Genomic DNA, 13,421 nt, shown 5'->3' with positions numbered 1-13,421 from the left:
ACACAGACACACCATAAAAACTGAGAACAATGAACCAACACCCAATGTGTGCCAAGGGGATCCAGGGTAAACAGTGACTTCTTTGCTTTAACATGATTGCAACACACCTCCACGTACTGTTTCGTACCCTCCTGAGACCAGACTGAAATTTGTATATTTCCCACTGATGGTGGGGAATTACAGGCTAATACCAAAGCAAAACTAGTCAGGTTCAAAATGTGTCATAAGCACCAATAAAATCAACCCAAGATCTTTTTAACGAAATTTTTCTTTTCATTTAACTTTCACCAATCACAAGGCGTTGCTAGCCTCTCTGAACCTACTAGAAACTTTTGTTTCTATCCTGATTTATGATCGCCTTCATCTACTGTATGTCATCACCATCGAGAATCAATTGCCATGCTGGTTTCTCTCTCTCTCTCTCTTGCTCATTCCCCACTTACATGTGCTGACAGGCTGCAGGAGCTGAGGTTTGTAGGCGGTCACCACCAGGCTGACAGCCTTCCCAACCACATTCCTTTCTCTGCAGAAAGCTCTCTGTCACTTTCAGAAACTGGAAGGTATGATACAAATCGAGCTTGAAAATGTAACTGCTAATGGATAAGTGTAAACCAAATTCTTTCCCTTTCACAGTTTCTATGCTTTTAGTTGTTTCTGTTTCATTTCCCTCCCAGAACAAGGGGAGTTTATCAAAATATAGGAGAGACATTCAGTTCTGCAAGACCAAATGCACCAGCAGAGAACACGTATATACGTATGGGTAATAGAGCAAACCCAAAATCCACCAGCTAAGGAACAAGCTTCTATCACAGCGATCCTTCCCCTAAGGATTACTAACACAGGTGGCAGCTCCTGCTCCCCATTTGCTTGCTGAGAAAAGGTGCCAGGCTTGGGAACCCATGTGCTGCTCTAGGTCATGACTTATGGAGCAAGTGTCCATCTCCAACCCGGACTTATATCTTTGCAAAGCTTTACCTGCAATGCTGACATTCCTGAATGCTCATCTTTTTGAATGAGAATTTAAAGTCCTAGATGTTAGTTCTTTGCTTCTTGAAGTGAGAAGATCTGCAGCATGGTCTTCACATCAATTTTTTTAAGCTCTGAGGAACTTAAAAGTGCAGAGTAGTTCAGAATGATTTCATCTCAGTTTTTTAACATTAAAAATAATGGCACATTGAATTTGAAGATTCTCCCACCATTATTTCCATTTCCTTGGCAAAATATTAATTTACTCTCATTCTCCAAACAAATTAAACAATTCCTTACTCACACATACACACACACACACACACACACACACACACACACACACCATTTCCCAAATTATACCATTATGGCTTCCCTCTTTTTATGTATGACAACATTTGAACACTTTTAAAACTGTTTATCATATTTTTTATTTTCTTTTCAATTACACTTTTGCACATATTTTTCCTTTAGTAGGATTCAGGTAGAGGTTATGCCATTCACAGTTCCAATTAATTACCACTGTTTCAAACATCACTGGGAAAACAGTATTTTATTTTAGCCATACTTTTAAACCTAAAATTTCACACAAAGCTCGCCAACATTCTGTGTAGCCAAAATTTGTGCTGAGAAAAAGAGAGTTTAAGAGTTGCTCAATGTTCTTCACAGGGTGCAGAGCATCTTTTGCTCACCTGAACCCCACCCACCTCCACTTTCAACAGCGCACATCTCCTGCGTGTTCTTGCGGCAGAGCAGAAAGCACATATTGGTATTGGTTATTACCGAAGACAATTTATGCAACCAGAAGCCAAAGATGCTAGGTTAGCAAAACAAAACCATGTAAGTAAGCAAACTCTGGCTGCTGTGTGACACGCCCTCTCGGTATATAAGGGCCAGGCACTGGCGCTGGTGGCAGGCACTCCCTGAGCTCACAGCATCACCATGTCTGTTCGGTACAGCTTGAAGCAGTACTCCTCCTCCCGCAGCGGAGGAGGAGGAGGAGGCGGCGGTGGGGCATCAGCCCACAGGATCTCCAGCAGCAAAGGATCCCTGGGTGGAGGATTCAGCAGTAGATCTTTCAGCCGTGGGAGCTCTAGCGGAGGCTGCATTGGGGGCTCCTCGGGCGGCTACGGAGGACTAGGAGGAGGTTTTGGTGGAAGCAGCTATGGAGGAGGCAGCTATGGAGGAGGCAGCTTTGGTGGAGCCTATGCAGGTGGCAGCTGTGGCGGGGGCTTTGGAGGAGGCAGCTATGGAGGAGGCGGCTTTGGGGGAGGCAGCTTTGGAGGAGGCAGCTATGGAGGAGGCAGCTTTGGGGGTGGCAGCTTTGGTGGAGGTGGCTATGGAGGAGGCTTCGGTGGTGGCTATGGTGGCGATGGTGGCCTTCTGTCTGGAAATGAGAAAGTCACCATGCAGAATCTGAATGACCGCCTGGCTTCCTACTTGGACAAAGTCCGGGCTCTGGAAGAGTCCAACTATGAGCTGGAAAGTAAAATCAATGAGTGGTACAAAAAGCATAGCAACATAGGCGGGGGAGAGCCTCGTGACTACAGCACGTACTACAACGTCATCGACGACCTGAAAAACAAGGTGAGAGACATTTTCATTCCAACATTACTCCTACCCATGGAACACATGTAGCCGAGTCTCAAATTAAGTACAGCGGCACTTATCTTACTGTCTTGTTTCTTAATGTACTCCAGTCTCATCAAGGATTTCCTAAGGTATGGTCATGGCAATATTCACCCACCTCATTTGTTGTCTTACAGGATGGCAGAGTACTGACAATATTTTATGTATTCATGACAATATGAATGAATCTAGATACAAAATATACTAAATCCTTTGCAAATTTGGGAATGCAAAGATTAAATGAAAAAGCGCCAAGTACTATGGAGATACTAGTGGGATAGAACAAGCCATATTCTGTATGAAAGCGCAAGAAATGTGAATTCTCCACTATTGAAATGGTGTAGTGCTTCCCTCCAGAAAAGCTGAATTACACCTACCAGTCATAGACCGTATATTCGGAAACATGTCCACAAATAAGACAAATACGGGTGTGAGTCAATCAAAAGCTGACTCAAATACATGAAAATCACCATGCATAAAGGAAGGGATAGAGGTAGAGCTCAGGGGTGCTCCACTTGCCTGCCAAGTGTCAGGCTCCAGGTTCAGTTCCCAGCACAGGAAAAAAAAGAGGGGGGAAACTTTGAGGAATGCATCCAAGTAATTTCATTTAGTTTTTGGAAAAGGATGGCACAGAAGTAGAAAAGTATAGAAGTTTCAAGAGAATGACTCATATTTAAGTATATGGGTAAGCTTATGATATTTGGTATTTGTAATAACCTTCCCAAACATGGAAGGGAACGACATAAAAATGAATTCACCTATGCTTTATGAAACCATGTCAGCAGCAGACATCTTTAAGATAATTTGTCTCTCTGTCCAGATCCTCAAACAAACAACTGACAATGCCAATACCCTGCTCCAGATTGACAATGCCAGACTGGCAGCTGATGACTTCAGGCTGAAGTAAGTGGCTCTGTTACAACACTATCACAGCAAACACACCGGTCGTTTGCAACAATGACTTTGGAAACACACAGCACTATCTACATTTTCCTAAACTTATCCATAACAAATCAACACTGGCACTGTTTGAGAAATTTCTGATTTCAATGCCACTTTTCTGGCAAACTTCAAAGGAAGAAAAAATCATTTTTAAAACAATTGTTACCTTCCTTTGGTTCTGTTGTTCGTACACTGATGTTCCTACATGAATCAGTGTAGGATCCATGTTTCCCTGATGTGAGGTCAATTGCATGTTCTGGGTGTATTTGGAATTTACTAGAATGATGGTTGTTTCAGGTATGAGAATGAGTTAGCCCTGCGCCAGAGTGTGGAGGCCGATATCAACGGGCTACGCAGGGTACTGGACGAACTGACCCTTGCCAAGTCTGACCTGGAGATGCAGATCGAGAGCCTGACTGAGGAGCTGCAGTACCTGAAGAAGAATCATGAAGAGGTGACAAAATTTAACTCCTCCGGGAGGAGGGGCAATGTGCATTGTGCTCATGGTGCAATCATTGAATCTCTTTGTTCCTCAAACAGGAAATGAAAGACCTTCGAAATGTGTCCACTGGTGATGTGAATGTGGAAATGAATGCTGCCCCAGGGGTGGACCTGACTGAACTACTGAATAACATGAGGAGCCAATACGAGCAGCTGGCTGAACAAAACCGGAAGGATGCTGAAGCCTGGTTCAATGAAAAGGTCAGTTCCCTGTGCATAGTACAGTCCAGGCAAGTTTCCTCACCACGTCAGGCTTCTTCTCAGCTTTTCCCCTGTTTCCATACTGCAGAGCAAGGACCTGACTACAGAAATCGATACCAACATTGAACAAATGTCAAGCTACAAATCTGAAATTACTGAACTGAGACGCAACGTTCAGGGTCTGGAGATCGAACTTCAGTCCCAGCTGGCCCTGGTATGTCTTCTCAGTGACTTCTCCTTTACCGTTTACTAAGTTCCATGTTCATGAAGAGCTGGGGTCTGAAGGAAAACAATCGTGAGCACGGGTGTAAAGATGCTGGAATTGGGTGGTACCATTAAATATAAAACGAATTCCACCCATTTTCTTTATTCTGCCACATGTCGTCTTACTAAATAGATTTCCCTATCTGCAGCTAAACAAGGTCATAAACATTTTCTTTCCAGAAACAATCCCTGGAAGCCTCCTTGGCAGAAACAGAAGGCCGCTACTGCATGCAGCTCTCACAGATCCAGACCCAGATCTCTGCCCTGGAAGAACAGCTGCAACAGATCCGGGCTGAAACCGAGTGCCAGAACTCTGAATACCAAGAACTCCTGGACATCAAGATCCGCCTGGAGAATGAAATTCAAACCTACCGTAGCCTGCTAGAAGGAGAGGGAAGGTAAAGAGCAATACTGAGAATTTATCCCAGTGGCCTTCTTCACTATTCTGAAGAGCAAATCTCAAACCCAAACCTCAAGAAAATGCCACCAGGTGGGGAAAATGTGCATGTGGGGCGGTGCCCAGCATTGGACAGAGGAGGCAGAGTACAGAACAGATGATGTAGACAGGCTCAGGTTCTCCAGTATTGGGCCCAAAAATGATTCTTGGATTGGCTATGTATGCCAAGCTTTTTAAATGATGAGTGTTATCACATAGCTAGCAGAGTGGTAGTCCCTAAAACACGATTTATTTCCTAAAATGATGATCTAGAGAGCAACTCGAAGACTGTCAATGCTAAAGGTAACCTCATCTGACCTTTCTCTCCCTCTGTCTGGTTCCAACAGCGGCCGAGGCGGTGGACGGGGAGGCGGAAGTTCCAGTGGCGGCCATGGAGGAAGTTCCGGTGGCGGCTATGGCGGAAGTTCCGGTGGTGGTTATGGCGGCAGTTCCGGTGGCAGCCATGGCGGAAGTTCCGGTGGCGGCCATGGAGGCAGTTCTGGTGGCGGCTATGGCGGTGGCCAAGGCGGCAGCTCTGGAGGAAGCCATGGTGGTAGCTACGGTGGCGGCAGCTCTGGAGGCGGAGGCCAGAGCGGAAGTGGCGGCTTCAAGGGTCCCTCTTCCGGTTCTCCTGGTGAATCATCTAAGGGACCAAGGTCAGGGGACACTAGTGGGGTGACCAGAGGCAGCTTGCGTTTTCTCTCCCCTGTGCTTGCTTTTTAAATTACCGAGCTGCTTAAAACGAAAATCTTAACGATGTTTTGCATTGGCATCTTGCAGCCATCTATAAGCTTTGATGCCAGTCTTAAATAAGTGGGCTGTTCTAAATGCCACCCACAGCTCCCATAGTACTTGGATTCCATAGTATTTATTTTAAAACAACATGAAAAAGTTGAGGATTTTCTTTGGAAATATTCAATGTATTTTTAATTAACAAGCATTCCTAAAAGTGGCTTTATTTGAATTCTGTTTTCTGATTGATTTTCACACAGATACTAGCAAAGCCAGAGTGATCAAGACAATTATTGAAGAGGTGACCCCTGATGGCAGAGTGCTTTCGTCGATGGTTGAATCAGAAACCAAGAAACACTACTACTGAGCTTTTCACAGACCATTACATACAGAGGCAGGAAAAGAGAAATGTCCGAGACAACCCTGCCATCTTCATGCTCTATGAAGACAGGTTCACCCCTTGGAAATAAGCTGTCTAAAAGGTGTTTGATGATTTACTTATTTCTTCTTTTTTCTTCTCCAGAAAGTGTTCCTTCTCGGAAAAAAAGGAAGTCTTTCTGTTCCCATTCACTAAACTTTTCCCATTCAATAAACTTTTCTTACTGATGCAAACTATCCAAATTTGTCAGAATTTTTATTTAATAATGCGGGTATGCTCAAGCCAATATGAGAAATTTCAGTTTAAAGTTGTCCAATGCCCATATCCCACACCTTGTAAATGTTGTACTTTACTTAAAAAACAAGACCCCACGGTGAAAAGCGGCGCAAGACCCCAAGATGACAAACGGGGCAAGACGTCTTTTTTAAAAGAAGCGCCTTTCTTTTAGCTGGCCCAGCAACACAGTGCAGACGGAATTTGCAAAGCTGTGCAAGTGAGTTAGAGTTTTGACTGATTTTTATAATTCATTTATGATTAGCTCATTGATCATTAAGTACATAGTGATGAGAAACAGAAATAAGGTGGGCCTTTGTTCCCCTTTGCTCGAGGTAAGAGGCATTTCACAGTGGGTGGTTAGCCAATTCATAGCCCTTGGTCTTCCAATTCCAGGAACATTTGTCTCTCATAAAAGGAACAATGGTTGACACAGCATCATTTGTCTCTTACAAGGGGAACAAAGGTTGACATAGCACACAGGTCACTAAGGTAGGGGGGGATGACGCATTACAGAACAGCAGAACGACGCGGTCAGTTAATTTATAACTGTGGTTGGTGCTTGGTTACTAGGGTAATGAGCTCAGTACAGAATGACAACATTACTAATAACTATATTTTTAAGTAACTGTTTTTGTTAATTATCTTTTAACCAATTATTTTAATTTTTAGCATCTTAGTATAACATTCTCCACTGATTTTTGTCAGTGACCCAACTTATTGGCTCCTGGAATTTTCAAGCAGTGGTATTTGTTCATAAACTTGTGTCCTTAAAACCATGAGTTTTATTGTTTGAACCTGGTCTTTGACATAATTTACTAATCTGTTTATAATGCAAGGTCCAATTGTTAAACAAGTAAGTAAGATTAACAGAGGTCTGGAGGCTGCTATGATTAACGTTGTCAAGCAGGGAGATAGAGAAAACCATCGCTCAGACCAATTCTGTTTAGCTTGTCTGGCTTGTTGTTGATTCTGTAGCCGCCTTTTAAGGCTGGTCATACTTTGTCTGATAACCCCAGAATGATTGGCATACAAACAACAATTTTTTTCTAATGCCAGACAGAGGCCTCCTTCCTTTAGGAACAGGAGATCTAGACCCCGCCGGTTTTGTAAAACCATCTCAGTCAGTGAACTTAAAGAATCGTCTAATTTGGAGACAGAGTCTACTAAGGGCTGCTAAATCTTGGTCAATGAGTGCATGTAAGTGTCTATAATTTTGGTCTTTTGACTATCAGGCTGGACACTCTTAAACCTATTGACCTTGTTATCTCAATTTTTAGTAATACAGGTAGTAACACAGGATTTTTTTCGTTCTTACTGGACTCTTTAAGTCAATGCTAGGGAACAAGTGACTCCTACCATTATCTCTAGAGTATCAATACACTTGGGAAAAGATATGGCTAATATGTAATGCTCAGGGCACTAGGGGAACAGGTGATGCATGGAACAAGGAGTTATATTAGAAGTACAGGCAAACCAGGCTCCATTGGGAGCAACAAGGTATTGATTAGCAGGATAGGAAAAAGTATAAAAGCTGAAGAGGCAGGATTACAAAATGCAGCATAAGGGGAAGTGTGCAAGGAGTAGGAGGCAGAGTAAACACAGGTTCCTGGAGCACCCTGTACATTGTCCAGTGTGAGCAGGGGCTTAGCATCCCACCAACAAAAGGTGTCGTCTCTACAGGAATTTAAAGTTGATTTGCCATAAGCAATGTCTAGAGGCAAGAAGGGGCTAGAGATGTCACAGAAATCGCAGAGGGCAAAAAGGTCTCAGGAGCAGGAAGTCTAGTGGAGGAGAACAGAAGATTGGGGTCTCCAGAGTGAGGAAAAAGGTAACGACCCCCTTTATTTTTTTGTCAAGGAAATAAAAATTTACAACCCCAATGTCTACAAAAGTATTTTATCTCTATGGACTGTGAACACCTATGATCAGAGGCTGGCTGTTGCTTTTGGGGACAAAGATACCAGCCAGTGGACTGTAATTTTTTTTGAATACATAGGTCCCTATAAGTCTCTATTAGCAACCAATCAGGCAGCATGACATGCAAACCCAACAACATTTTTTGTCTAATTTTTGCGGGGATGTTATCTAATAGGGAACATAAATTTATCTTAATTATCTCATAGACAGTAGCATTGGCTACCAATAATTTACCAGTGAAATAGTCAGTAATTTTGAGTTTTAAACAGTGGGTTACAAGGTATCTCCTTGGGGTCTCTATAAGGCATAGCACTTAAGAACAAGATTATCAGATACATTTGGCAATCTTAAGATTTAAAGAATCCTTGGAGGGAACAACAGTCCACTTATCTGTAGGTTGATTGATGTCAGAGGCCAGAACTGGCTTGAGGTGGCAATGATGAACCAAGGCAGGCTTTTTCATGACTTTGACGGCAGTCAGAGTGCTGAGGACCCTGGTGTAAGGGTCTTTTTACCATGGTTTGAGAGGCTCACGGTGATGTCTCTTGATGAGTAGTGTCCTAGGTTTTACTGCAGGACATTTACCCTCAGGATGGGCTGCAGGCAGAGGTTGTTGTTCTCGGAATAACTGGTGGATGAAAGTCAGAGCTAGCTGAAGGGCCTGCAGGAACTTAACAAGATCTTGATTAGCCCAATCAGCTAATTTTTTTTTCTCAGAAATCTTAGGAATAAGAGGAGGAAGTCTCCCACATAGAACTTTAAAGGGGAAACAACTATAACATAGGGGGTACATTGCACATGCAAGAGGGCAAAAGAAAGGAGACTCACCGAGTTCTCACCAGTTTTTAATGCCATCTTAGTTATTACCATTTTTAAAGTCTGGTTTATCTTTTTTTACTTGTCTTGAAGTTTAAGGCTGGTAAGCACAATGGAGTTTTTAATCAATCTGCAAAGCTTGGGTTAGTTTTTCAGTTATCTGGTCTATAAAAGCTGGGCCATTGTCAGACCCCATAGATAAAGGGAGGCCAAATTGGGGAAAATGCTATCAGGGCTGACTCAAGACTTAGTAGGAAAAGCTATCTACCAGTACTCATTCCCTTAAAGTTCAGGCTTTTTTATTTTTGTGAACTCTATTTTTCAATGTTTTTCAGGCATAGCCCCACAATACCAAGTGGTTTCCATTTGTTGTGGTTGCTTAGGATTTACCAACTGGCATTGAGGTCTTCTAAGGCTCACAGACTGAGTAAGCTTCGATAACTGAGGGATAAAGGAATGATCTCAAAAAGAGCAGCAAGTTTTGATCCTCCCATGTGAGTGGACTGATGAGCTTGTTGGATGAGTTTTTATCTCAAGCCCTCGTGGAGGAGGACCCGATTATCAGGCAGTTGGTACCAGCCCCCAGGGATATCAGACTTTGCTTGGAGTTGAGCTGCCAAATGTAAGTCTTTTTGAGTGTAAAAGGGCTCTGACAGAGTGGGTGGAATCAGTAGCAATGCCGGGATTGTCTCAATCCCCACTGATTTTTTGGCTGCTTTTTGGGTAGCTGCGTCTGTTAGATTATTTAATAGCCATATTCCTTGGCATCCAAATGGCAGCTAACAAATCCAAAACTTGGGGAGCATTTTTATCTTTTGGCCCCCTTAAGTCAATGAACCTCATTCCTGATAAATGGCCCCATGAACATGGGCAGTAGCAAATGCATATCTGCTATCAGTCTGACAACTTGAGGGCCTCAGTGAGGGCAATGAGTTCCCATTGGGCCGATGTTTTTGGCTCCACGGTTTGTTCCCATAGAATCTGAGAGTCTGTGACAGCGGCTCCCACAACCTACTTACCTTGATAGATGTGACTGCTTCCATCAGAGAAATATGATGGAACTCCGGACAGTGGCTCATCTGTCAAGTCTGGTCAAAGCCCCATGAAATGATCAGAGGGGCAAGAAGAGGTCATCATCAGGCAGCTGAGTATCTGGGTTTAAAGACACTGTCCCCTTGAAACTGATGGTAGTCAGATCCAGAAGTAATGCCTGATAGTGCATGACTTGGGAGTTAGGCAGCCATCCTCTGGTGAAGCTTTGATGAGAGTCTCCAGTGAATGAGAGGAGATAATTAGAAGTTTTTGTCCAAATGTCACCTTTTGGGCCATTTTCACCAGGAGGGCCACCGAGGCAATCATCTGCAGGCAAGGCAGCCATCGGGCTGCCACATTATCAAGTCTCTTGGAAAGATAGGCAATAGGCCTTTGCCGTGGTCCTAAACTCTGGGTCAGTACTCCTTTTGCTATCCCTTGTTTTTTATCAACATAGAGGGAAAGAGGTTTTTGCAACTTTGACAGAGCCAGAACTGGAGCTTCTGTTAAGGCTGATTTCAATTGCTGAAAAGCCTGGTCTCGTGAGTCTGTAATCTAAGGCAGGCAATATCCTATGGCTCCTAGAAATTTTCCTATTTGCTTTTTAGTCACAGGAACTGGAATCTGTTGAATGGCTTGCATCAGCTGGGAGGAAAGAGTCAGTTCTAAGCAAACTCTAATAAACTAACTGAGGGGCATTTTTTAAAATCTCTCAAGCCTTTGCAATTTTTGCTTAATATCAGGTGCCAACAGTTACAAAGCTATTATTAATGGCCCTTGCCTTTTTAGGTGCTACCAGATCTACAGGTGTACAAATGTAATAGGCCTCTATCAATCTCTCCAGAAACCCCGAGGGAGACACATCATCTAATTGTCTCACCTCTGTTACCTTGGACAAATTGGTAGGTTTTCTGGCAGCTCTTAAAGGCTTCTGAGAACAACTGGCAATACTGAACGAGAGCCTTCTTACCTCTGGTTGTCCAATCGGGGTGGGACAAAGGGAAAACACAACTGTTTGGAATGTACACTTGCTTTTTATCCCAAAACATGAATGGTTTTTTTTTTTCTCTTTTACTGTAAACAAAATCTGCTGGCAGTCATCCCAAGTGGGGTGATGAATGGAGAAGACAAATTCCAAAAGAGAAATAAGGCCCTGAGGGTCCTTAGAAAAAAGGTAGGTGAGCAAGAGGAGTCCAGCAATTCTGAACGCTGATGGCTTCTAGTTCAAATGGGACTGAGAATTACAGCCTTTTTTAATTTTTATTGTTATAGGCAAATATATTTTATATATGGTCAACACTGACTTTTTACCATTATATAAACTTGGGATGACAAAGGGTTCCAGTTTGTCCTCCCCTTTTTAGAATATAATCTTATTTTAATGGAAACATTTTGTAGTAAAAGTTTACTGATCCAATATTGTCAAATTCTGAACACATTTGTTTTTCTGTTTTTCTGTTCCTGTTTATTACCCATCAATTAACTTTTTCCTAGCTTTTTAGACAACATTAAAACTTTTAACAAAATCCTTGAAGTGACTTTCTTAGTAGTCTAAAATATATTAAATCATTTTATGTCTTTTTACCACCTTAAAATGTTACACTTTAAAAACTGTAACTTTTTAAACTGGCTCAATAACAGTATGACCTGGCTTTATTTGGTAAAGCCAATATGATCCTAAAAACCATAAACATATATATGTATTGTTATATATTTATATTTTAACCAGAAAAATACTTTTAAAGGCATGCCAAGGTTGTACATAATCAGTTGAGGACTAAAACATTAAATGAGGCGCCACAAAAGACAAGACCAACATTAAAGACACAAACAAAGGATTTTCTGTCCATGGTTCGGCGACCTAAAGGGAAATAAATTTTCATTATGACCCTTAAGTTCAATAAGCCGCATGGAACCTGCAACAGTAGTTTAAGAGAAAAAAGAAATCTAAATGTTAGTACTGAGGTAACAGATTCAAATGAACAAATGGCTCCACTGGAAAAATATACCAAGCATAAAACCAAATGGATAAAAAAATTCCAAATCACAAATGGGCTAGAAGCTCTGTCCCGGAGGGCATCCCACTCTGGTGCAGAAGGAGCCAGCCAAGCTCCTCTGCAACTTCAAAGGTGCACACTCAAATTACAAAGAACAAAAGATCCAAATACTTACAGATGTTTCAAGCTGATTGATCGGTGAAAAAACGTAGGGAGGGGTCCCCATGTAATCCCGGACGAGCCCCCAAATGTTGTACTTTACTTAAAAAACAAGACCCCATGGTGAAAAGCGGTGCAAGACCCCAAGATGACAAACGGGGCAAGACGTCTTTTTTAAAAGAAGCGCTTTTCTTTTAGCTGGCCCAGCAACACAGTGCAGATGGAATTTGCAAAGCTGTGCAACTGAGTTAGAGTTTTGACTGATTTTTATAGTTCATTTATGATTAGCTCATTGATCATTAAGTACATAGTGATGAGAAACAGAAATAAGGTGGGCCTTTGTTGCCCTTTGCTTGAGGTAAGAGGCATTTCACAGTGGGTGGTTAGCCAATTCATAGCCCTTGGTCTTCCAATTCCAGGAACATTTGTCTCTCATAAAAGGAACAATGGTTGACATACCATCATTTGTCTCTTACAAGGGAAACAAAAGTTGACATTGCACACAGGTCACTAAGGTAGGGGGGGATGACGCATTACAGAACAGCAGAACGACGCAGTCAGTTAATTTATAACTATGTGGTTGGTGCTTGGTTACTAGGATAATGAGCTCAGTACAGAATGACAACATTACTAATAGCTATATTTTTAAGTAACTATTTTTGTTAATTATCTTTTAACCAATTATTTTAATTTTTAGCATCTTAGTATAACAGTAAAGGGTTGCAATATGGGGGAAAAAACCCTCCCTCGCTTTTCTGGCTTCAATTTATTTCAATCCTGGAACTTTTGAAATATCTCAAATAAGATGTCAAAAAATTAAATTGGGAATTCTGTATGTTTTGGTTACTGGACTTCTCACAGTCGCCTGCTTTTATTTTTCCCCAATTACTCTATTACTTCTTCCCAATTGTTGTGCTGCTAAGAGATACCTTCCAACACTAAGTCAGTAAATCCTATCACAGCCAAACAAAATTATTTGGTTTTGGTCAGGAAAAGCCCTGTGACCAAGGGACATTGCTCAGGCTCTGCTTTCTCTCAACTTTTCCCAGTGATGAAAACTAAAGGCTTGGTGTATTCAGGGTCAATGCTATCATATCCCTCAGCCAATAAAAGTCTCACTGATGTTACTTAGTACTATTACTGTGCTAAGGAGTTCTGTGAGTGGACCTGGGAG

General features: G+C 42.2%; 1 protein-coding gene across 3 annotated transcripts; it reads left to right on the top strand.

Moving 5' to 3' along the window:
- The first annotated feature begins 1,877 nt into the window (after positions 1-1,877).
- Positions 1,878-6,286, top strand: LOC100732091 (keratin, type I cytoskeletal 10). 3 transcript variants are annotated; one of them, XM_063251521.1, is made up of 8 exons: positions 1,878-2,553; positions 3,416-3,498; positions 3,835-3,991; positions 4,078-4,239; positions 4,328-4,453; positions 4,684-4,901; positions 5,287-5,627; positions 5,944-6,286. In XM_063251521.1, exons 1-8 carry the CDS (start codon positions 1,909-1,911, stop codon positions 6,036-6,038), a joined length of 1,827 nt encoding a protein of 608 aa, XP_063107591.1. In that variant the 5' UTR covers positions 1,878-1,908; the 3' UTR covers positions 6,039-6,286. The 3 variants fall into 3 exon arrangements, with proteins under 3 accessions (XP_063107591.1, XP_063107589.1, XP_013004913.1); XM_063251519.1 differs by having other exon boundaries at positions 1,879-2,553; positions 5,287-5,573; positions 5,932-6,286; XM_013149459.2 differs by having other exon boundaries at positions 1,880-2,553; positions 5,287-5,595; positions 5,932-6,286.
- The last annotated feature ends 7,135 nt before the right edge of the window (positions 6,287-13,421 follow it).

The sequence above is a fragment of the Cavia porcellus genome, unplaced genomic scaffold, assembly GCF_034190915.1.
Source record: "Cavia porcellus strain 051 isolate PalLab524CR breed Dunkin Hartley unplaced genomic scaffold, mCavPor4.1 scaffold_6, whole genome shotgun sequence".
NCBI classification, from domain to species: domain Eukaryota; kingdom Metazoa; phylum Chordata; class Mammalia; order Rodentia; family Caviidae; genus Cavia; species Cavia porcellus.
This window is presented reverse-complemented; position numbering and strand designations above follow the sequence as displayed.

What these genes read in the sequence shown, in the direction of transcription:
- LOC100732091 (XM_063251521.1), top strand. Translation starts at nt 1,909, where the DNA reads ATGTCTGTTCGGTACAGCTTGAAGCAGTACTCCTCCTCCCGCAGCGGA. An exon ending in TGAAGAAGAATCATGAAGAG is followed by an intron (nt 3,992 to 4,077) that starts GTGACAAAATTT and finishes TTCCTCAAACAG; the next exon opens with GAAATGAAAGACCTTCGAAA. An exon ending in AAGCCTGGTTCAATGAAAAG is followed by an intron (nt 4,240 to 4,327) that starts GTCAGTTCCCTG and finishes TCCATACTGCAG; the next exon opens with AGCAAGGACCTGACTACAGA.